The sequence below is a fragment of the Emys orbicularis genome, chromosome 8 (assembly GCF_028017835.1).
Source record: "Emys orbicularis isolate rEmyOrb1 chromosome 8, rEmyOrb1.hap1, whole genome shotgun sequence".
Classification (NCBI taxonomy): domain Eukaryota; kingdom Metazoa; phylum Chordata; order Testudines; family Emydidae; genus Emys; species Emys orbicularis.
The window spans coordinates 75,028,470-75,053,595 of record NC_088690.1 but is presented as its reverse complement, the minus strand read 5'-3'; the positions used below and the strand labels follow the sequence as shown (position 1 = coordinate 75,053,595).

Below are 25,126 nucleotides of genomic sequence, written 5' to 3'. Positions count from 1 at the left end.
TTGAGAGTGCTTTTTTGGAGAGGGAGAAGTAAGGATTTTAACTGTTGATAGGAGTTCTCTTGCTTTCCCTCCTCCCTGGCCCTGTGCCCTGCTCCCCATTCTTAGATATGCACTACTGGAGCTGCTGCTGCTGCCCCGTATGCCTTCTGTGCTCTATTCCTGACACCCATGCGACAGCAGGTCTTGTGCTGCTCTGATAAATAGTTTTCCTTCTGTAATAGAAGGCTCTGATATTTTGGTTTAGAAAGTTACCTCTGTTTATCCAAAGAAACTAATTTTACTGTCAGTGTAGTGGCTCATCAGTAGTAATTCGTTTGTGTTCCCATTCTGTTCCCATGTTGTAATCGCCCCCTTTCTGCCAAGAGCCTTGGAACAGATCTGCTCCTCTTGGTATATTAATCTGCCCTTCATCCTCTTATGAAACATTACAGTTTTGCACAATCTAAGGATGATCTTGTGATTGAAGCTCTGGACTAGCACTCAGGAGATCTGGCTTCACTGCCTGACTCTCCCACTGACCCCCATGTGACATTGTCTTTCTTGTCTATGTAGATTGCAAGCTCTTTGGGACAGGGACTTTCTCTCACTATATATCTGTGGAGCGCCTGGCACAAAAGGCCCCGAGATCTTGGTTGATGCCTGAAGCCTCTACTGTAATAGGAATAATTAATAATAAGTTGAGATTTCACCCTTGTAGATATTAATGGTCTTCCCTCCTGTTCCCTGTGCAGAAGCAGCTGATGGGAACTCTACATTGGGAGGAGGAGCCGGCACTATGGGCCTCAGCACCAGGTATGGCCCCCAGTTCACACTGCAGCACGTCCCTGACTACAGGCAGAATGTGTACATCCCCGGCAGCACTGCCACCCTCTCCAACTCCTCAGGTAAACGAGATGGGAAGAGCTCAGGCTCTTCAGGTGGAAACAAGAAGAAGTCTGGGAAGAAGGAGAAGAAGTAGAATTGACAGACCATCAGCAGCTTAGACCAACAGGGCAGACCCCTCCAGCACTCCCCCAAATCACAGCCTAGGATAGAGGATGAATGTGAATTTTGTGATGAAAAAGCAGGAAATACAACGAATGTATGTCATCATCAGAGCTAGGAGTAGGGGCTCCTACTATTAGTCCTCATGATGAAAAATAATTGGAAACAAAACAAAACAAAAACCAAGTGCCCTGTTAATACTAACTAATATTTTATACTATCACTTGGGTAATTTAATGTGCAAGGATGTAAAATCTTTTAAACATGTCTTTGGATTTGGTTTGCTCCAGAATGGTCCAAGAAAGCCATGAGGCTTGTACTTGGCTTTGCCCAGTGTAAATAATTGTAACATGGATTTTTTTTTTATTTATATACCTTAGATCATTTTAAAAAAAAAGTTCCCCAGATTAGAACCCATGTTCCAGATTTTGATATTTAACTTTCCATTAGTGAATCTGACCCTGAGTAACCTTGAAATGGATTCCTAGTTACGAAGTTGGTAGGGAGTGCTTCAGTTCCTGTTTACCTATTATCCTAAAAGAAATAAGTGTTTACACTGCATGAGCCTATGGGAATAAGGCTAAGATGCATTTTAAACATTTTTTTTTAAGTGTGACCGGTGATGGCCTGAAATATGAAACAAAAATCATGATGTCTGAGAGACAGGGAATGCATTCAAACTGCAGTGGAAAAGATCTAAGTGCAGAGCATGCCACTAGCATTATTGAGCTATACAAAACCTGTCCATATTGATTTAGAGGCCACTAAAGAGCAAATTCATCTCCTCAATTCTTTGCAGTAAATATTTATATGTACAGTTAATGTTTTCCTGGAACTAAAGTTAAGAAAGTCTAAGTCCCCTGCTGTGAGAACAAGGAGCTGCAGCTCCTTAAAGCTATGAAATAACTAAGTCCATACCAAGGAATGATATTATCAGAGAATAAACTCTGATCTATTTGTATGGAATAGAGACTGAATGCTTCACATTTCTGCACATTGAACTGCATGCAAAATACTCACCTCACATCTACAGTAGGACAGCTAACTCCACCAGATCTAGGGAAGTCATCATTGCATGCATGTACAGCATGGTGTAAATACACTGTCAGATAAGTGAGTCTCAGTGCAGGCCAAGCAGTGTCTATCTGGGAGTGGGGTTCAGTAATAAGTGGCACAATGTGTTATAAAGAGTCATTGCTCTGGCCTAGAGCAGTGATAAGATTTGCACATTCCATGTCTATGCAGAGCAGCCAAGGAACAGCCTTTGTTCATTGGCCTTCAGAACTGGATACTCAGTAACTGACAGTTGATTTGATGAGACCAAGGGACCATACTCACAGATAAGGGAACCAAGAACTGGAGCTGAGCACATGCCACTCACTGCAAAGCCAGTGAGCCTGAGAGCTTCTCTGGAGATGCTCACAGGAAGGCCCAGGTCAGTCAGGTGACTAAGAGGTAGGATTCTGATACCGTGAAGGATACTGCTGGACCACACGCTCATTCCAGCCCAGACTCTAACTGTACACAAGCAATTAGATGTGACTCAAAATCCACTGGATTTAGTCAGAAATGTGGACAAGACTTTGCCTTGTTGTTGGTACCACTGGTATTGGGATTTTTACCACATTGTTAGAATAGGATTGTCAGGAAGTAGGGTCTCTCCACTATGTACCCTTTGTAGCTATGTACTCTGCTCACTGTTGGTCCAGACACAGCAAAGAGAGAGCGTGCAGTGTGCCCTTAGCATCAAGTCAGCTTGGCATCGAGTCCCCACAAGCACCTAATCAGTGAGGAAGGCTGTATTGTACCCTTAAGCCGCTCTTCAGCTAGAGAAGGGGGATGCCCTTTACACTGGGCTGGCTTCCCATATCAAAGTAAGTGGGACGGACCTGGGAAGGCAAGGACAAAGATACAGGGATAGCGATGCCAGGATTATTTTAACTTCTAATGAATAACTCACCTGAGAAGATCCAGCCTTCTATGATCACTCAGGTTAAACTTTCTCCAAGCAGCCAGTGTGCTTGCCTGGCCTGACGCAGCCCAGCCTCCAGCAGTATTCACCAGAGCATTGTGCACTAACTAATGCCTCGTTAGCCAATTGCTATCTCCTTGTGTCTAGAGAAACAGAACTTGTCTATGCGAAGAACTTGTCTGTGTATGATTTTTGTACTGATCCCAGTCACCCTCTGTGGTGGCTGCACTAGAAACAGTTTACACAGTTAGTAAGGCTTATACAAACTAATGTAGTTATTATGTGACCCTTCTAGAAGTACTGTAGATGAATTGTAGTGTTTATATTTCCTTTTAATCAGCAATCTGAGGTAGTGTAGAGAGTGTTTTGTACTAGTGGTGTGTTATTTTTATCTCAGTAAATAACTTGTGGACATCAGTATTTTCAATTTCTCTTTATCTTCTTTCTGTGTGATCTGTGCTCTAAGTGTATGTGAACTGAAACACACTTGTCCTTTCAATGTGTCTAATATTGAATTATACTTATATATTATATAAATGCTTATATCCTTCTTATATCCATATAGACCAATGTTCAATGTGCTACACGCAAGTTTTATACTCTAATATTTATATTGCTTTTTTTCTTTGGGAAAAAATAATAAAATGGTTTCTTCTGAACTGATTGTAAAGTTGTTCCTGAGAGAGTCTATCTGCCTGCCTGCATGACTTTCTATGTGACTGCTGTGTCTAGGCTGCAGACTTAGGTGACTAGAATGGGTATAGTAAATTATCATTCAACCTTCAGAAAGTGATACAGAGGCTCATGCTGCAGGGTTTATTCCTGTGTAATGTAGTGAAAACTGTGAATTATCCCTTGAGCACTGCTGCTTGGTCTCCTGGCCTCTGTGGCCCCTGGAAAAGCATGGCTAAAAGTAGGGTGACCAGATGTCCCGATTTTATAGGGACAGTCCCGATTTTGGGGTCTTTTTCTTAAATAGGCTCCTATTACCTCCCACCCCCGTCCCGATTTTTCACACTTGCTGTCTGGTCACCCTAGCTACAAGGGATGCAGACAGCCCCCTGAGGGGAATCCGTGGAGTGAAGGGAGTAACAGCATTCTAAGTACTGCAAACTTAGGGCTAGTCTACACTGGCAACGTTAAAGTGCTGCCATTTTAACATGGCTGTGTAATCATGGCAGAGCGCTGGGAGAGAGCTGGGAACCCTGGGGTAGCGGCAGCAGGGCTCCGGTGGCTATTTAAAGGGCCCAGGGCAGTAGAGGCAGCGAGAGCCCCGGCCCTTTAAATAACCCCCCAGAGCCCCACTGCCACTACCCCAGGGCTCCAGCAGCGGGGCTCTGGCGGCAATTTAAAGTGCCTGGGGCTCCAGCTGCTGCTGGGAGCCCCAGGCCCTTTAATTGCCACCTGGGGAAGCCAGGCCGCCCTGGTACGGTGCACCGGCTCTTGCTGGTATGTTGTACTGGGGCATACCGGCTTACTTTCACCTCTCGACAGGGCCCAGTGCTCCCCCACCAACCCCACAGTCATCCGTGACAGCTTCCATTGCTACCCCACCACCTCTACCACCAGCAGTGAAAAGGCCCAGTGCTATTCCACCAACCCTCTCCCACACTGACAGGGCACAGCATTCCCTCAGCCCCCTCCCCCGTCACTGACAGGGCTCAGCATTCCCCCAGCCCCCTCCCCAGTCAGTGATATGGCCCAGCATTCCCCCACCACCCCTATTCACATGACTGACAGGGCCCAACATTCTCCACTCCCCTCCCCCGTCACTGACAGAGCTCAGCATTCCCCCAGCCCCCTCCCCCGTCAGTGACAGGACCCAGCATTCCTCCACCACCCCTATCCACATCACTGACAGGAACCAACATCCCCCACTCCCCTTCCCCATTACTGACAGGGCACAGCACCCCAATACTCCAATCCCCATCAGTTACAGGGACCAGCCCTCCATCACCACCTCAACCTGTCAGTGACAAGGCTCCAGCACCCCCCTCAATCATCACTGACAGGCCCCAATGTTCTCCCACCACAACAACCCCATCAGTGACCAGGCCTAGCGCTCCCCATCACTGACAGGGTGTTGTTCTCCCCCTCTCCCATCACTGACAAAACTCAACTCTTCCCCTCCCCCAACACTAAGAGGACTCAGCGCTCCCCTCCCCAGGTAATGAAAGACCCAGCAGCCAGCACTTACCTTCCTCCATCTCTGACAGGGGTCAGCACTCTCCCTCCCCCATTAGTCACAGGGCCAGGCCTCCCCATCCTCATCAGTCACAGGGTGCTTTCCTCTCCCTCTCCCCCATCAGTGGCAAAGCCCAGCCCTCCCCCACCTCCATCACTGATGGGGTGCTGTTCTCCCCTCATCACTGACAGAGCCCTACACTCCTGCTCCCCCAACATGGAGAGGGCTCAACACTCCCCTACTCTGTTAATGAAAGACCCAGTATTCACTTTCCTCCATCTCTGACAGGGATCAGCGCTCCCCATCCCCTATCACTAGCAGGGAGCTGTACTCCCTCCTCCCTATACCCATCCTTGAAAGCATCCTCTGCCCACCACCCCCATAACTGTCAGGGGGCTTTTCTCCCCCATCCCTCAACAGTGACATGACAGGGCCCAGCCTAATCCCCTTCCTCATCTGTCATGGGGTACTTTTCTCTCCCCCTCCCCCATCACCGAAAGGACCCAGCCCTCCCCTCCATTTCCTCTCAGTCACAGAGTAATTTTCTCTCCCCCACCCCCATCACTGACAGGACCCAGCCCTCCCCGTCCCCTGTTAATGAAAGGCCCATGCTCACCTTTCCCCATCTCTGACAGGTCCCAGTGCTCTCCCTCCCCTGTCACTGGCAGGGTGCTTGCCTCTCCCCTTCCTCCATCACTAACAGGGGTCTCTTCCCCCCCCCCTCCAATCACAGAAGGGCCCAGTGCTCCCCATCCCCCATCAATCACAGGACCCACTGATCCCCCCTTCTCCCCCCTCCAATCACAGAGGAGCCCAGCACTCCCCATCCCCCATCAATCACAGGACCCACTGATCCCCCCCTTCTCCCCCCTCCAATCACAGAGGGGCCCAGCACTCCCCATCCCCCATCAATCACAGGACCCACTGATCCCCCCTCCCAGTGCTTTCTCTTCCCCCCCATCAGTTGCAGAGCCAGCACTCCCCCTCCCCCATCACTAACACAGTGCTATTCTCCCCCCTCCCCCATCACTGACAGGATTTATGCTCCCCTCTCCCCCATTACTGGCAGGATGCTGTTTTCCCTTGGCCCCTCCCCATGAATGACAGACTCCTGTGCCGCCGCCCCAACCCCATCAGGGGGCTTTTTATTTTCACACACACACACACACACACACACACACACACACACACACACACACACACACACACACACACACACCCCGCTCTCTCTTTAACTGGGGGACTCAGCCTGGAACGCGCCCTTCGGAGAGGTAGATTTCTGCGTGCCCAGGTTCACCTCTTCCCCGCCTCTGTCCCTAAGGCGCAGGGGCCTTGACATCAGGCGGGGGTGGGCTGGGGGGGACGACCCGTGCATCAGGAACCCTCGCGGAGTGACCCGGTCATTTGGGTGCAAGGGAAGCGTCCCACGGCCCTGCCCTTGTGCCTCCGCTGTGCCCGGGCAGGCTGAACGCCCGGGAGCACGTGCATTGGAGCGCTTTCCTGCTGCCTGCCGGGACTGCTTGTGAGGGGGGCCCAGGGCCCGGGTTAGGCAGCAGCGCTTAGAGGCAGCCAGAGAGGAGAGCAGAGTCGCTCGCTGCAGATGTGAGCTGCGAAGCCGAGGCGGGGGAGGGGAACCTGAGCCTCAAAGCTCCGGCTGCTCACAGGCGCCAGCCTGAAGCATAGAGGCGAGTGAGTGTGTCTGGGCTGCAGGGACGGATGGACTCGCTCCATAACTCATGGCTGAGCTAGAGCAGAATTAATGTGAGAGGCGAGTCTGCGGAGTCTGAGCCGTGGCAATGAGCTGGTGCCAGTCTAACGGGGGCAGTAACCATTAAAAAGGGCGCCCGTCCCCAGAAGACCCCTCCCTGCCACAGATAAACGGGGGGGGGGGCTGGATTCAAGCTGAAAGACCCAGATCCTCAAAAGTATGTGGGCACCTAATTCCCATTTATTTCATTGTCCTGTAAGAGCCTAAGCTAAGTACTTGAGAGGCTCTGGACCAAAGCCCCCAGGTGCCTGGATCTACCCTCAAAGGCACCGTAGGTGAAATAAAGGTAACACGAGGGACACAGGACCCCGCTCCCACACCTGTGTCCCCAAGGCACTGACTGTAATAGTGTCTAACTTCAGAGCGCACCAGCGACATTTCACAAGCGATCAGGGCCGGCATTAGACCCCCCCACCCCCTTCCCCAGCAGAAACTAAGACGTGCCTCCCCTCCCCCGCCTTGTACATTTCTGAAGCCCCGAGCGCGGTCGCGCCCCTGGGGCGTGGGGCCTTGGCCAATTGCCCCTTCCCCCGCTCATAAGCCCTCCGAGAACGTCTGGGTGGGATGGGCTGTTAGCACCCCTGGGTGGCTGACACCTTTCACAGCCTATCCCCTAGCTGGAGGGGGGAGGCTCCCAGAATTAGGGCCTGGCCTGGCCACGGGGGCGAATCTCTGACTGGCTAGCTGTGGGGAGAAAGGAAGCCCCCGAGGAATGTCAGGCTCTTTCTCTTCTGCCATCTCAAGTGTACCGTCTTGCCCCGGCTGGCAGCACCTTTCCTGTGCCTGAGGGTGCCTGCCCCTCTGCTCTCAGGAATTCTGGTTTGTACTCAGCGCGCTGGGCTCCTTGGGCACTGGGCTGGTGGCCGATAGTGACGGTCATTGCAGGCATCGTGTCGTGGCTGTCCTGGTTCTGTCCAGCCACAGCAGGAATGGTGTAAGCTGTTGCGAAATGCCGATGATGCTACAACTAGACAGGAAGGAGAGGCTCGGTTTGATCTCGCTGATTTCTTTCCTTAGCTGTTTATACGGGTCGCCCATCCCCACTTCTCTCCTCGGCTGCGCCTGTATAGCTTCTCTGCGCCAGGGCCTTGCCTTCTCGCTCTGCTTTGGCCTCAGATTTGCGGTTGCTTCATAACGAGCTCTAAATCGCACTGACGCAGGGACACTGGCTTCTCCCAGCTAAAGGTCAAGGGAGCTAATTGTGGACAGCCAGAGAACCGTCTCACGCACGCTGCAATTTTATTGTCAGAGCTCACCGCACAACCCCCCCCCTCTCCCCCCCCCCACACACTTCAACAGAGTCCAGCGAGGGTCTCCTGGCCTGTCACGTGTCTGTGGGGCAGCGGGCAGTCTGGCGTGGGGACTCAACAGGCTGGTATCTGGAGCTGGGGACTTTTCTCCCCGCTGAATTCCGTCAGGGGCTGGGCGAGGCCTTTTGCCGCCATCTGGTCTCCCCGGTTCTGTGAGACTGACCCCGCAGCCCCTCCCCCTTTCAGGCTCGCACTGGGCTCGCTGAGGCAGCCTGTCCCTTGTGTGGCTCCCCAGGGGCTGGGCAGTAAATGGAACGTCGATACGTGTTCACTCCATTGACCGGCCTTGAATGCGCAGCTCGGCTCTAGTCCCTTTAAGTGCCGTTTAAAAATCTCCTGCCGTTTAATCTGCATCATTTCCTATCGATCCCGGCAGTGCTACGCTGACTAATGACATCTTATTTAATTGTGCAGGATCTCAGCCTTCCCGCAGCCGCGCGTCAGGAACAAGACACATTATGCTACACAGACATCATCAGATCTTACACTTGCACAACACCTGTCGCTCTCCAAATCTTGGCACACTGTAGAGACCCCTGAACTGCAGCCGGGTCTGGCTTGGCAGGCACGGGATTGTTGGCCCGCCCAGGGCAAGCAGGCAGGCCTGCTATTTTAGGATCGGGGCTCTGGGGGTCTGTGATACCCAGGAACAGCAGCCAGACTTTATGGGTGTAGAACATCGTCAGCGAGCCATCCAGTAACCTGCCTGGACCGATGGCACATACCGGGTAGATGTCTGATCTCTGGGATGGAGGGTTGAGGCGCTACACACACCTGCTGCTGAGAGCTGTAAGCCATCTCGTCTGGCAACTGCCGCTAGGATCATGCAACCCTTCAAACTATATTTTAGGGCCACCGCTTTTGCCTTTCCCCGCTATTGTTGTCTGACCCCTCACACTCCGCTCCTCCTGGTCTAGTGCCTTTAGCAGCCCAAGTAAAACAGGGCTCTGCGCCTTCTGCCTAAGGGCCAGGGAAGGAAAAACATCGTGTGACTCAGAGAAGGTTATTGCCGGATAATGGCCATGACCACAAAGGCAGCAAAAGGAAAACACATCACCCCTCTTTGGCTGCGGCTGAGACAAGCCGGGAGGGAATGTAGGACACTAAGATGTGGCGGGGTTGGAAGAGGAAGCAGGACTGAGGGATTCTCAGTAACTGGTTAACAGGAAAAACATGAGGACGAGTGTGCGCAGGCTGCTGCATCCCTTGTCTCCAGGCAGAGGAGAAGGTGCTGCAGAGAGGCTGAGCTCATGGTTTAATCAGGTAGTGCGGAAGCAGAGACTGGAAGTGTTAGAAAAACAGTCAGAAATATCACCCTGCCTTGGAGCTTGCAGGGGCGAGGTGACCTCATTCGGGAAGCTGCGGTTTGCCGGCGTTGCTATTCCGAGGTGTCTCTTGGATACACACCTTCAGATTTCTGCACATTCCGAGTGAGAAAACCCAGGACTCAGCAACGGGGGCACATGCCTGATTGCTCCCTGCGATCACAGCTGGGCCCGTGGGTGACAGCTCAGCTCAGTACCCTGGCGCCTCCTTTGCCAGAGGGCAACCCGACTGTGCGTGGGAGGCGGTTCTACCGCCCAAAGGGTTATTTCGGCCCCATTAAAAGGCCGGGAGAAGCATAAATTGTGTGCACCCCAGAGAACTCCGAGTAATACATATTTCGTGTGCGATGGGCTGTGGCTGCCAGGCCCAGCTATGTGTGATTGGGAGGGGAGCTGGAAGCCCTCCAGCGAGTATTTCTGGAACCTTTGTTCTGAGCCCAGACTGTCTCCCTGAGAGGGGCTGTTTGTGGCGAAAAGATTTCTCTTCACTTCTTGCTTTTAAATCATCGTTGTCATAGCAACAAAATCTTCCATTCTCCAGTGCCAATGACTGCCTAGAAAAACTGGGCATCTCTGAGACAGAGCTATCGCCTCCCCTCCCCCTAAGCAGAGCGAACGCTAGAATGGGGCTGTCTCTGTTGGTTGGAACTTATGTTTTTGTGTAAGTGTGCGCGTGCAGGGCAGGGATCGCAGGAGAGCAGAACCGAGCTGGACCCTTGGGGACATGCGGGCACTAGGTCCATAGGGCGACGCTTGTTCCTGGGATTCCTGCGGAGAGAACATTTCAGCAGCTGGCTGCAGACCTAAGGCGCAGGCGAGGCTCTGTGGAGGCGCTGCAGAAAAGGGAGATTCTGATAAAAAACGCTTGGGCTGTGACAGGAAAAGCAAACGGGGGAGGGAAATATCAAGGTTCCATTCGCGCTCGGCACTTGGGTTTGAGACATGAGGCTCCGGATCAGGGGCTTCCCTGCATTTCACGTGGGGAGCTGCGAGCGCAGCTGCCATGAATTAACCACGGAGATGCTGCAATCCCTGAAGGCAGCAACGGCCTCTGTCTCCATGCAGAAAAGGGGGGACGGGCGGAGCACATCCAGTCTGAATGGCTCTCTCTGCCTGCAGGAGGCGGGGGCCCATGCACAGAACGAGAGAGACGGGGCGTGCCAGTGGCAACGGGGGAGGGGAGCGCAGAGAGGATGCGGTTACATTTCTCCTTGAAAAGAAAAACGCGGCGCGCGTCCATACTTTCCTGATGGGATCATCCCGCAGACTCTATCATGGGAGCCAGCAAACTCGTGACAGCCCGCGGCTAAACTCACCCACCAGCTGCTGAAAAACGGGCCATTTCCACGGCGGGCCAGTGCAATTTAGATCAAAGATGCTTTTGTCTGCCAGGACCCGAGCACTCCCAGTCCCTACCCACCCGGAGCTGCTGAATGAAAGGGGAATTCCCTTAAGATCTATCAGCCAGGCCGCGCGGGGGCCCTTGAGCCCAGATGAGGAGAAGGGTTCTGTCCATTCTCGGGAAAAACAGATGGTGTCATCCCTTATACCCAATAGCTCAGTGGCTAGTGCGCTAACCAGCAGGCCAAGGCGTATCCAGGAATCGGTGTACTCCCAAGCTCTCCTGAGGAAGCTGTTCAACTTTGTATAAAATACTTCAGTGTTCATTGGGTCCGAGAGAGCGCGCAAACGGAATCCAGGGCATAACCCAGTGGCCAGGACACTCCCCTGGGACCCAAGTCCCTTCCAAGGAGTATTTAAGTATTTTTATCAAGTACCTTCAACAACAGAGATAGAGAAGAAGTGGGGTTTTTTACCCACGAAAGGTTATGCCCAAATAAATGTTAGTCTTTAAGGTGCCACCGGACTCTTGTTTTTGTGAATACAGACTAATAGGCTACTCCTCTGAGAGATAGAGAAAGCTCTGCCCCAGCATACCCCTTAGGTCGGTGGTTCGTGAATTCTTGTGGGAGGCCTGGGGTGAAGTCCCTACTCTACGTTAGACCCAGGGCATTGGAATCTGGGTGAGAGCTCCAACTACTGGATTATTGGGTATAATGGGGGTTAGGGTCTCTGCCACTTTTGTGCGCCCCATCTGGTAGGTGCCCTGAGAACCCGAGTGGATTGGGCCTCGCAGGGGAGGCAGGCAGCGGAATTGTTTAAGGAGCCCACTAGGACCTAGGTATGAGCTAGGCACCGGCTGTCAGGAGGGAGGTGGCTCTGGGCATACCCACCAAGAGTAATTTAGGCACCATGGGGACTTTACAAGTGCAAACCGAGGCACCTAGAGGATTTAGGCACCTAAATAAAAAAATAAAAAATAAATTAATGGAGATATCCTATCTCCTAGAACTGGAAGAGACCTTGAAGGATCATTGAGTCCAGCCACCTACCTTCACTAGCAGGACCGAATACTGATTTTGCCCCAGATCCCTAAGTGGCCCTCTCAAGGATTAAACTCACAACCCAGGGTTTAGCAGGCCAATGCTCAAACCACTGAGCTATCCTTCCCCCCAAGGTTAGACAGCAGCTGAGCAGGGAGCTGAGGATCTAAATGTTGGATTTAGGCACCTAAAGTGGCAATTAGACCTGTAAATCCCCTTCAAGTATAGCCCTCATCTCTGCCTAAAGGAGCTGCAGACGGGGAGAACGGTTAAAGCCCGGAAACTGTGACAACAGCTGGCACAATCCCAATCCTGGCGCTGCTGGCGGACCGGGAAGGGAGGATGGCGCCGGGAGAGAGGCCTGGCCCTCTACCAGGGGTGCTCGCCAGGAGTCCCCGTTCTCTGTGTGTCCGACGTCAGGAAATCCCGGCTCCTCCACCGACTCCCAGGGGCTTGGATGAATCACTGCGGCAGGAGTGTCTGTAAATCGCCCGCCCCGCTGCAAGGGGCTGGTAGCTGGACAGTTATAGGGCTTTGGGGCGGGGGCTATACAGCGCCTCCTGGGGCACGTGAGAGGCACAAACCAAAGCACTCTGCGGGGCAGAGTGGAGCCACCGCAGCACAGCCTAGGTCCCTCTGGGCGAGGCCGGGCCATGCCAGCCGGCGCCGAGCGGCTGCTCGGAAGCAGCCCACAGACTCGCTCTGTGCCTGGAAGCAGCGTGACTCAGGCGCACCAGGGGTGTGAATGGCAGGAGCAGAGCGACCGACCCACCGAGGACTCCAGTGCGCGCCTGCTACGCCCTACAGCGCCCTGTGTCGGAGCCCAGGCCTGCTGAGCGGGGCGCTGCGGTAGGATACAGGTAGAGCCGCCCTCCACCCCGCATGCTCCAACGGGGGCTCGGCTCGGCTCCGCTCCTCCCGCCCAGCCCCCTTCCCCGCTGGTGCAAGAGTTGGTTTAGTTCTTTAAGCTTCTGTGAACACCGCTGCAATGAGAGCGGGTAGAAGGGAAGCCCAGAGACTGTGACCTGGAGGTCACACCGGGAGTCCGCGCGGGCCTGCAGTATTTGTGTGCTCGCTGAAAGGGAAAGCGGGGAAGAGACCCCAGGAGCAGCCGAGACACCACCCCGCCCTCCAGCGAGCCAGCGATCAGGCTTGCTACTCTCGAAGTCATGGAGATGGGCCAATTCTTCACTCCCCGCCCCCCCAGCACACAGGTGCGCACACCACACCCCGACACTGCACGGCTGCACCCCAGCTCATACTTCTCCCCCCCAGACATCGCCCCCAGAGATGCACGCTGCTGTCTGTTCACACGGCCACACACAACCAGCCCATCTAGCAGGCTCAGGCACGCCCCCTCCCCATATACACACTGAGACAGTTTCATCCCCACCCTCGCAGGAACACACGTGCTCCTCCCTCCACATAGACGCTCTGCACGGACATCAGGGCACTTCTCCCACTGCCCCTCCCCCTCGCACGCACCTGCGCTGAATTGTGCATACACAATCACCGATGCAAATCTCGGCCCGGGGCGATGTCGGGATGCCCCGGTGCTGGGTTACGGGCATCGCGGCCAGGCACAAAGCCCGTCCTGTTTCCTTAACCGCATAGCAGGGTCAGAGGCGGGCAGGGGGGTCAGAGCCGGGTGATTTGTTCTGAGGGGCTACCAGGTTAATCGGCTCCAGACTGCCCGGGGAACCGTGGAAAGTCCCTGGGGCTGCGGCGGGTCATACTGGGGGCGGCGGGGACACTGGAGACAAACTCTGGAAAATATTTGCTGTGCTACTGTCCCGGCTCTGTGCTGCCCCGCCCCCTCCCGGGGACCCTGCCTTGGCGGGACGGAGCCAGCTGGAGTGAATTAGGAGGGCAGGTTCAAAGCGATCGCTGCTGCACACATGGGGGGAGGGAATTAAACGTTTCCGCTGCTAATGAGAAACAGTGGTGTGGGGGATCAAAGGGCCTGGACCCGCCGGACTCATGTCTCCCAGGCTCTAAGGGGGGGCATCTTGGCGAGGCAGTGTCCTGGGCGGGGCTGCAGGGAGCCGGTCTGCCCAAGGGCAGCTGTGCCCGCCCGCGCACGCAGCTTCAGTTCAGCCGGGCAGTGACTCAGGAGCTTTTCAGGTTCCCAGCTCAGCGCTCTGCCGAGAGGTGATGAAAAGCGAAGCGATCCGCTCCGTGGCTGGGGGAGGAGGAGGCAGCTCCTTCCCACACTGGCCAGTCTGCCTGCTGGGATCTGCACCAGCCGCGGCCAGAGCCAGGGGCTCCAGGCTTCATGGCTTACAAACCCTTTCCGTTCCCCAGCTCCTTCCTGCCTCTTCCGCTCTCTGAGCAAAGTAGTAATAACCACCACATAAATGGTTTCCATCATCAGCACCCCCCTGTCTCTGACTGACCCGGGGTGGGGAGTTGGAGCCGGTGCAAACGATGCAGGGAGATACAACAAGGTCGCCTGCTCCTGTAAGGCTTGGCACCCTCCTTCCAAGGGGGCTGGGCTCTCAGGGGCCAGGAACATGAAGGCGGATCCTAGGGAGCTGGAGATCCCAGAATTGTAGCTTATGTGCGTGTGACCATGAGCATCCGGCCCTGTTTCTCCCACATCCCCTCCCCTCCTAGGGACCTGCAGCATTCCCCTGGCCTAAGGTACTGCCCCTCACTGGTGCCCTTCATTGCCCAGGAGTCAGCAGTATCTCCCTCCCTCCTTCTATTTCCCTATTTAGTGAGGTAAAACAAATCTCAGCTTCCCCCGAAATCGGGTTGGGCCCCAGACCTTCTCCTGTGGCTCTGAGAGTCAGCAAATCTGATGAGCCTGACTCCATACAGCAAAAGTCAAGTGCCTGCAGAGAATTCACTCCCTAAATAAACCTGCTGGCTGGAGTGTCTGGGGCTGCCACTGGAGTGTGCATTTGGGTCCAGTTGTTTGATTGGAAAGGAGCCAGAAGCAGGTACTGGCCTGGATCGGGATGGATTTTGCCCTGGTAGCTTCAGGTGTTAAAGTAACCTCTGGGTGATATTTTACTCCTGAGGGCATTCTGTGCCAAAAAATTAAAAATTTTGCACCAAAAATTTTAAAATGCTGCACACAATATTTTAAAATTCTGCAAATGTTATTTGGTCAAGGCTGCACCCAACCCTAACACATCGCAAGGACAGGCCCTGCCCCAGAAACACACCAGGGCCCTGCCCCTCTGTGCCAGGTGCACCAGGTGTGGGCAGGCAGGCTCAGCAAGTGTGGAGGGGCTTAGTGTGGGGGGATCCAGGTGTGGGGGGATCTAGATGCACAGGGGCTTGTTGGGGGGTTCTGGGTGCAATAGTAATGGAACTGTGCAGGGGGGTCCAGGTGAATGTGGTTGGGGCTCAGCGGGGGGGGGGGGGGTGTCTGGCTGTGGGATAGAGCTTGGCAGCAGGGTCTGGGTGTGGGGGATTCAGTGGGTGGTTCCAGATGCTGGAGGAGTGGGGCTCAGTGGGGTGGGGATCCATGTGCAGCTGATTGGGGCTCGCTAGGATAGGGATCTGGGTGCGGGTGGCTTGTCAGGGTGGTCCAGAGGCAGGGGGAGTAGGGCTTGTGGGGGGCTGAGGCTTGGTGGGAGAGTCTGGGCCTGAGGGGGTCTGGATGCATGGGGGTTGGGCAGATAGGGGAGCAACTCCCTGTACAGCTGAGGAGCAATGGGTGCAGGAAGTGCAGCAAGTGGGGAGAGTTTGCAGAGCTTCCTACAGCCGGGGGAGACATCTGGGGGTGGGTCTGACATGGCCCTGGATGCCGTGTAGGGGAAGAGGAAGTCCTCTCCAGCCCAGCTGGGACTAGCATCTGAGCCCGGCACAGGGTAGGAGCCACCAGCCAGGTCTTCTCCAGTCCTGCCCCCTACCCCACAGTGATTTACCTCTCTGCAGGTTGCCTTGAGCACCTGAAACATACTACTGGGGAGGGTCATATAATCGCTCTTGTGGTTTCCCTTTGCTTCCCTGTCAGAAAGTCATTTTTCTGCAGGGAAGCAAAGAAATCTGTGGGAGAAATAAATTCTGTGCATGCAAAGTGGGTGCAGAATTCCTCCAGGAGTAATATTTAAGGATTTTCATTTCCACTCTGAGCACTCCAGGGCCCAGGTTTCACAGCCAGGTCCCCTGATTCCCCATGCTGGGGTGATGTGGGGTGTGCCTATATCTGATGTTTGTTGGGGGGGGGATTCTGGGCAGTGAGGTGTGTGCAGGGTGTTTTGGAGAGCTGAGTGCATGTCCTAGTGAATGGCAGACATGTGCCTAGAGGGGTGAATGGTCTGCACTGGGCAGGGTTGTGGGTATAGGAAAGGCGCGTGGGACATGCAGTGTGCACAGGGGAATGGGAAATGTGAACCTGGAGTGTGTTGAGTAGAGATTTTCTGTATCATGGTGCTGTGTTGGTTGGGGAATAAATGGGAGAAGGGGAGTGTGTGTGCACGCACGTGTCTGTCCCCCAATATGGCAAATATAGTGCCCATCTTTAAAAAAGGGAAGACGGAGAACCTGGGGAACTACAGACCTCACCTCAGTCCCTGGAAAAATCATGGAGCAGGTCCTCAAGGAAACCATTTTGAAGCACTTGGAGGAGAGCAAGGTGATCAGGAACAGTCAACATGGATTCATCAAGGGCAAGTCATGCCTGACCAACCTGATTGCTTTCTATGATGAGATAACTGGCTCTGTGGATATGGGGAAAGTGGTGGATGTGATATATCAGGACTTTAGCAAAGCTTTTGATACGGTCTCCCACAGTATTCTTGCCAGCAAGTTAAAAAAGTACGGATTGGATGAATGGACTATAAGGTGGATAGAAAACTGGCTAGATTGTGGGGCTCAACGGGTAGTGATCAACGGCTCAATGTCTAGTTGGCAGCCAGTATCAAGCGGAGTGCCCTAGGTGTCGGTCCTGGGGCCAGTCTTTATTAATGATCTGGATGATGGGATGGATTGCACTCTCAGCAAGTTCGCAGATGACACTTATCTGGGGGGAGAGGTAGATATGCTGGAGGGTAGGGATAGAATCCCGAGTGACCAAGACAAATTGGAGGATTGGGCCAAAAGAAATCTGATGAGGTTCAACAAGGACAAATGAAGAGTCCTGCACGTAGGATGGAAGAATGCCATGCACCGCTACGGGCTGGGGACCGACTGGCTAAGCAGCAGTTCTGCAGAAAAGGACCTGGGGATTACAGTGGATGAGAAGCTGGATATGAGTCAGCAGTATGCCCTTGTTGCCAAGAAGGCTAATGGCATTTTGGGCTGTATAAGTAGGAGCATTGCCAGCAGATCGAGGGAAGTGATTATTCCCCTCTATTCAGCACTGGTGAGGCCATATCTGGAGTATTGCATCCAGTTTTGGGCCCCCCACTATAGAAAGGATGTGGACAAACTGGAGAGAGTCTAGCGGAGGGTAACGAAAATGATCAGGGGGCTGGGGCACATGACTTATGAGGAGAGGCTGAGGGAACTGGGATTGTGTAGTCTGCAGAAGAGAAGAATGAGGTGGGATTTGATAGCAGCCTTCAACTACCTGAAGGGGGGTTCCAAAGAGGATGGAGCTAGGCTGTTCTCAGTGGTGGCAGATGACAAAACAAGGAGCAATGGTCTCAAGTTGCATTGGGGAAGGCCTAGGTTGGATATTAGGAAACACTATTTCACTAGGAGGGTGGTGAAGCACTGGAATGGATTACCTAGGAAAGTGGTGGAATCTCCATCCTTAGAGGTTTTTAAGGCCCGGCTTGACAAAACCCTGGCTGGGATGATTTAGTTGGTGTTGGTCCTGCTTTGAACAGGGGGGCAGACTAGATGACCTCCTGAGGTCTCTTCCAACCCTAATCTTCTATGATTCTATGTCTCCCTCCCCAACCATGGGGAGTAGGAACAAAGAGGCTGTCTCTGGCGGCGAGGCCAGTAGCTGGCCAGTGTGCGGATGTGGGTCAGGTTTCAGGAAACCATGAAATCTCCCTCTGCTCTCAGCCTGAGCTCTGCGTTACGGCTTCATGGCGGGCAGAGGGGAAGTGGGATGGGGGCCTCCAGGGAGGAGAGCTCTCCTTGGCTCACCAGGCACCCGAACTCCTATCAGTCATTTAAGAGACCTGCGGGTACGATGTGAGAGCTGGTCCTAAAGTGGGGGGACCTTTGCATCCCCAGTAGGGTGACCAGATGTCCCGATTTTATAGGGACAGTCCCAATTTTTGGGTCTTTTTCTTATATAGGCTCCCATTACCCCCCATCCCCTGTCCCGATTTTTCACATTTGCTGTCTGGTCACCCTAATCCCGAGCCTAGCTCCTCCGCACTCCCCTGCCCTTTCTCCTCCTTGCGGTGCTCCCTCCCCCTGCTGCTTCCATCCGAAGTGGGAGGGGAGCACAGCAAGCAGGGGTGTGTCTCAATTTAAGAGCGCCACGCTTCTCCCACTTCGCTCAGCTGCTGCCGCCAGAAGGGCAACCCCGCAGAGTTCCAAGCCCAGCAGGGGTAGTGCAGGCAGCTCTCTCTCCTGGCCAAGCAACTGGCAGCCCCAGAGCTTGGGGGCAATGGGGGGGGGTGTCCAGAGGTCCCTGATGGGGGTGGGGGCGGCTGGGGAAGCGGTGCCCCTAGGCCGGGGGTTCTCAACCTTTTCTGAATCAGGCCCCATCTTCTTACTTTTTTTTAACGTGGATCCACCACCACCCCCTTGAAATAGCCAGAAGCACACTGCCTGGCACATGGGATGGCATCAAGGCTGAAATCCCCCCACCCATGAGGGGCAGGTGTGTATAGAGGTACCTTCAAGGTAGAGATGCAGATTAGGGGGCCCCTCAAGACAGAAGTGGGGGTGCAGGTGCATGTGGGCAGCTTGTGGGGGTGCAGGACAAACTCTTGTTTTGTAACTGAGTAGATGCTGAGTTGGCAGCAGGGTCTGGATTTCCCCCCCCCCTCCTTAAATCCCTAGTATGGGGTGCTGGTGGGGGGTCCCAAGCCCCTGAGCCCTAGAGCCAGCCCCAGCTCAGACACCCCTGGAGGCCCTGTGGGGGGGGGGGTGGCTGGCACCTCTGAGGCTCTCCTTGCCCAGCCTCAAACCCTACCTCAGGCACAAGCCCCAGCCCCTGCCTGGCCCCACTACCCAAGCCCATCCCCTGGTGTAGCTGGGCACCTGCAGTCCTTCAGGTTGTGCAGGAGCCGCTGCTGCTCAGCAGGCTGGCCCATGTGACTGGAGGTGGAACTGCACCTGGACAAAGCGCAAGGCCAGTGCAAGCAGGGCTGAGTGCAGGCAATGGCACTTGGCACAGAGCAAGGGCAGCAAGTGGGTCTAGTGCACCGGGGAGACCATTCCCAACCCACATGGATCCCCATCCTCCTCCAACACTGCCCCCACTGAGCCATGACTGAGTGGTTTTGCAACACCGAGCACCGTGTCACAATGCCATTCGCTCAGATTTGCTCTGGTTGCTCCTCCATCATGGGGTGCCTGAGCCAAATTTGAGTGAGGGGCATTAATTACTGATTTATTGGAAGACTCCCCATGACCCCTAGAAACTTTGATGCACTCCCTGGTTGAGAACCTCTGCCCTAGGTGATCCTCTACCTTTGCTGCTCTGTGCCTTGCCCATCTGCCTCTAGGCCAGCACCAAAAGCCTGTAAATAAGCAGAACCCATCACTGCAGGAGCTGTCTCAGCTCCAAAGGGCTGCATCTGTGCAGAAGAAAGTTCCAGCAGTCACGAGTGCTCCTATTCACCCATCTTATAATTCGAGGAACAAGGAGATGTCCAATTACATTAAAGAGGCAACAAGTTTAAAATATAAGACTTTAAAAAGCCGCAGTGAATTATCCCGTGGAACTCACTGCCACAAGATTCAGTTGAAACAGTGCTACTGGATTCACAAGGCTTAAAATATTTGGAAGATGCACGAATCACAGGGTGAAATCAATGGCCTGTGTTATGCAGGAGGTCAGATTAAATTATCATAGTAATTATCCCTTCTGGCTTTAACCTCTATGAATTTTTATTTCAGCAAAGTCAGAGCCTGCAGCGTGAGCTTCTTCACAGCAGTGCCCTGACTACAACACTGTCATGAGAAGGTATCTAAAATGCAGCACATTTCTCCCTGTAATAATTAATTCAGCTTGTCCAGCCCTTAAGATATTTTAAATGAATTTAGTGCTGGTAAAAGGGGTTAGCTTCATGGAGTCCACGGCCAGAAGGGCCCATTGTGATCATCTAGTCTGACCTCCTGGCCAGGAACTTCCTCAAAATAATTCCTAGAGCAGATCTTTTAGAAAAACACCCAATCTTGATTTTAAAATTGTCAGTGATGGACAATCCTCCCCCACCCTTGATAAATTGTTCCAGTGGTTAATTACTCTCATGGTTAAAAATTTACTCCTTATTTCCAGTCTGAAGTTGTCTAGCTTCAACTTCCAGCCATTGGATCATGTTAGATCTTTCTCAGCTAGACTGAAGAGCCCATTATCAAATATTTGTATGTTCCATGTAGGTACCTATGGACTGAAATCAAGTCATCCCTTTACCTTCTGTCTGTTTAACTAAATAGACTGAGCTTCTTGAGTCTATCAGTATAATCTTTTACTCATTCTCATGGCTCTTCTCTGAACCATCTCCAATTTATCAGCATCCTTCTTGAATTGTAGACACTAAAACTGGACACAGTATTCCAGCAGTGTTTGCAACAGTGCCAAATACAGAGGCAAAATAACTTCTTTACTCCTACCCGAGATTCCCTTGTTTATGCATCCAAGGATCACATTAGCCCTTTTGGCCACAGCATCACACTAGAAGTTCATGTTTAGCTGATTATCCACCAGGAACCCCAAGCCCTTTTTCAGAGTCACTGCTTCCCAGAATAGAGTCCCCATCCTGTAAGTTTGGCTTACATTCTTTGTTCCTAGATGTATACATTTAGCCATGTTAAAATGCATAGTGTTTGCCTGCACCCATTTTACTAAGCAATCCAGATTGCTCTGTATCAGTGACCTGCTTTCTTCATTATTTACCCACTCCTCCCCAATTTTTGTGTAATCTGTAACTTTATCAGTGAAAATCTGATGTTTTCTTCCAGGTCATTGATAAAAAGGTTAAATAGAATAGGGGCAAGAACCAATTCCTGCAGCACCCCACTAGAAACACACCAGTTTGATGATGATTTCCTATTTACAGTTAAATTTTGTGACCTATCAGTTAGATATCATTTAATCCATTCAATGTGTGCCATGTTACTTTTATATCATACTAGTTTTTAAATCAAAATGTCATGCCATTCAAAGTCAAACCCCTTACAGAAGTCTAAGTATCTTATATCAACACTATTATCTTTATCAACCAAATTTGTAATCTCATAAAAATATCAAATTATTTTGACAGGATCTGTGTTCCATAATACCATGTTGATTGGCATTTACTATATTTGGAGTGCTGCCTGCAGTGACTCAAGAGTGTGAGTGCCAACCTCAGGGCAGACTGTTAGGAAGCAGGGCACAAACCCCAAATTGATTGTGAATTCTATACTTAGATTTCACCAATGAACCGTCAAGTGTAAACTCCTCAGGCACTGTAACAGACTTACCATGGAATCACAGACAGTCCCCTTGGGTACCCTGATCTATCTTGCCACCCAAGTTGTTACCCGGGGTTCTTTCAACCCAAAGCTCTTGGTAACTTTACTCTGTGCGAGGAGGTGTCAGGAAATAAATCAGGGGAGATACGGCCGTCCGACTGATAGATGGCTGGCACAAACAGGACAACACAAGAGTGCTTTCACTTAAAGCTAAACTTTACTAGTCTCAAGCACTTACACACGTCTGCAACAAGATTAGTAAAACACCCCCAACCCTTGATAATTACCAACGCTGAGTGTGGCTTGGCTTTTGAGTGACACAGCGGCAGGCTTCCGGTGGCCAAATCTTCCGTCTGCCGGTGGGGACTGCAAGATGCATCCAGAGGGAGAGTCCAAAAGAGTCCCCAAACAAGTCCAACTATCTCAAGCTTTTTCCCCTTATTTATACACTAGTAATAGAATGACATGTCCCTTAAAGAAACCTTGTTAAGTAAGCAGTTTCAAGCAAGAGGTTCCTTCTGATTATTGATTAACCAGGTGTGGGTTTTTCCAGAGTCTGCAGCTCTGAGACCCCAATAGACATTCCTGCTCTTTTAAAATGCATGTATCAGCAACTTCAACACAATTCTTATCAGGAAGGACGCGGGGTCAAGCTGCCCCTTCCGTGGCACCCCAAAACCCCCTCCCCTCCTGCCTTGGTCAAGCTGAGTTTGCTGAATGGCCAATTTACAGCTTGCTGACTAGCTTGCTTTTTAACAATAAGCCATAGTGGTTTTAGGCACTTTACTGGTTTGCCAAAGTCTCCCCGTACAAAGTGAGCTTACCTTTGTGATAGCGGGTCCCTTACATCAAGTATCACAGCAATATTCAGGTTTCTCCCAGTCCCAAAGGAACAGTCACTTATCCCCAGGTTACTTGCACCTTAGATCTCACACCAAAGACAGCACTTGTTGCCATTCCTGTAAAAAACTATATAAAGATTTATTAAATAGGGAAAAGAAACCAGAGTTTTATTTATATGGTTAAAGCAGGTAAACACATATACACAAATGAGTTCCAATCTTAAGTTTCAGAAGGTAATAAAAGCTTCTCTAATCAGCAAGCTCTCTATGTCCTTTAGGGCTAACCCAGGCTAAGCAGCTGGGAATCTTTCACTTATGCCTAGAAACACTTTGCCCCCAGAGTCCAACCAGCAGAGAGATCCCTAGTTCATTTTGTTTGGGGTTTTTATCCCGCTCCTGCTGGGTGCTCTAAGCCAGGAGTTCTCAACCTATTTCTTTCTGAGCCCCAGTCCCCCCAACATGCTATAAAAACTTCACGGCCCACCTGTGACACACCAATTGTTTTTCTGCATATAAAAGCCAGGGCTGGCATTAGGGGGTAGCAAGAGGGCAATTGCATGTGGCCCCACACCACGGGGAGCCCTGCAAAATGAAGTTGCTTGGGCTCAGGATTCAGCCCTACATGGTGGGACTCGTGCTTCAGCTTTCTGCCCTGAGCCCCAGCGAGTCTAATGCCGTCCCTACTTGGTGGAGCCTCTGAAACCTGCTCATGGCCACCCAGGTGGCCACAGATCCCCAGTTGAGAACCGCTGCTCTAAGCTGCAACTCAGCTGACAAGAGGACTCCACTTGCCTGACTCATCTTCATGGGGAGAAGAGCAGAACAGCAAAAGTTGTTTTGTCTTCTTGTTGATGGTATGCAGGGAAATTCCGGTTGCAATGTCCCACAATATTTCATCTGGTATAGATGGACCTTTCCTTTTGGGATGGGCATAACACTCTGTTGAAGATCAGTCCTTCACACTAATTAATGTCTCTCTCCTGTGTGGTGATTTACACAGTCACACAGGTTCATGATACAACTGCTCAAATATTACCTTATAGTATAGGATACAGATGTTAAAATGAGATTAATGTATGCAGCAACTCACACCCTTCAATGAAAACTAAACACATTCTTATAATTCTAATACCTATTTTAACAATACTAACACACAGGTGAGTCAGACAGATACCATCTGTTTATTCATCAGTGTTCAGTTGAGACCTTGGGATCTTGGCATGAGCTGACACCTGGTCTGCCAGCATCACAATATTGCTTTCCATTAATTCTTTATTAATACAGTATCAGCCACTCCATTATCTTGCCCAGGATTGATGTCAGACAGTGGGTCATCCCGTTTACCCTGTTTAAATATTGGCACAACATTCGATTTCTTTCAGTCTTCTGGACTTCCTCAGTGTTCCAAGACTTATTGAAAATCAACATTACTGGTCCAGCAAGCTCCTCAGCCAGCTCTTTTAAAACTCTTGGATGCAAGTTATCTGGACCTGCTGATTTAAAAATGTCTAACTTTAATAGCTGCTGTTTAACATCCTTCTGAGATATTAGTGAAATGGGAACGGTGTTATCATCATCATATGCTATGACTATAACATCTGTTTTCCCCCCAAATACAGAACAGAAATATTAATAGAACACTTCTGCCTTTTCTGCATTATTATTGATAATTCTACCATTCCCACCTAGCAATGGACCAATATCATTGACATTCCTGGAAACTGGAATCCTCCATTTACATCCATAGGAAAATTATACTGCAAGATTTACCACTGGTGTGGAAGTGCAGCAGTCAGACCACCCCATTGTCTTACCAACGTGACGCAGCCCTGTTCAGTATGTCAGAGGAAGGAGTTCAGCCTCCATAGCCTCAGTGTGGCTGTGCATGCACATACACACGCTGTGATACATACATAGACACACACACCACCTGTGTGCACACATCACACATAGCATTGCATCCATATGTATACACACACTGTGACCACATATGCCTATAATAAATCATGTGTACATACACATGTTACCGTGCCTTCATGGGTCACAATTAAGAAGACAAAATTCAGGACAAGCTGCTGGAAAAAAGGGCAGACACACCCCAAAACAGGTGGTTATTCTTCCATGAGATATACCAATCCAGCAACAAAAGTAAACTTCTGTCTCACCACACTGGCTAACAAGAAGTCAGAAATGCAGCCTACTTAGGCATTCCAGTCCTGGATTCAACACCCAGACTCTAGACTTAATGATGAGTGGTTATTTAAAACCAATTTCATCAAGCAAAAGGGTTCTACTGATACCAGCCACACACCCAGGTCAGTATATAACTCAGATTTTACCCAATAATCATGCTGTTGCCAATCCTTTAGTATCTAATATCTAAAGATTTATTTATAGAAAGAAAGAAAGAAAGAAAGTTAAAATTGGTTAAAGGAATCAAGTACATACAACAATTGCAAAGTTCTTGGATCAGGCTTGTAGAAGGGATGGAGTAAACTGCTGGCTTGTTAAGTCTCTGGTTGTTTCCAAATCATTGGAATAACTTCAGTCCATTGGTTAGAATGCTCCCATTAGTATAGGTCCATAGTCTAGAGATTTGAGTAGGAAAGAGGCAAAATGGAGATGTTTCCAGGGCCTTTTATAGCTTCTGCCAAATGAAGGGAAACCCTTTGTTCTAGTTTGTGGAAAATTACAGGTAACAAGATGGGGTTTGGAGCCACATGGGCAAGTGTCATGTCCATGCATGCTTTGCTTAGTCATAGCAGAGGCCATTACCCATACTCTAGTTAGAAGGTTCACAGGAATGT

The 25,126-nt window shown here is 51.4% G+C and overlaps 1 protein-coding gene across 1 annotated transcript in view; it reads left to right on the top strand.

Moving 5' to 3' along the window:
- The window catches only part of LOC135882908 (protocadherin gamma-C5-like), a 41,167-nt gene extending 40,209 nt beyond the window's left edge, over nucleotides 1-958 (top strand). Inside the window, exon 4 of the mRNA XM_065409940.1 lies at nucleotides 732-958. Coding sequence (XP_065266012.1) covers nucleotides 732-958 — 227 coding nt within the window. The remainder of the gene's footprint in view (nucleotides 1-731) is intronic.
- Nucleotides 959-25,126: the final 24,168 nt, after the last annotated feature.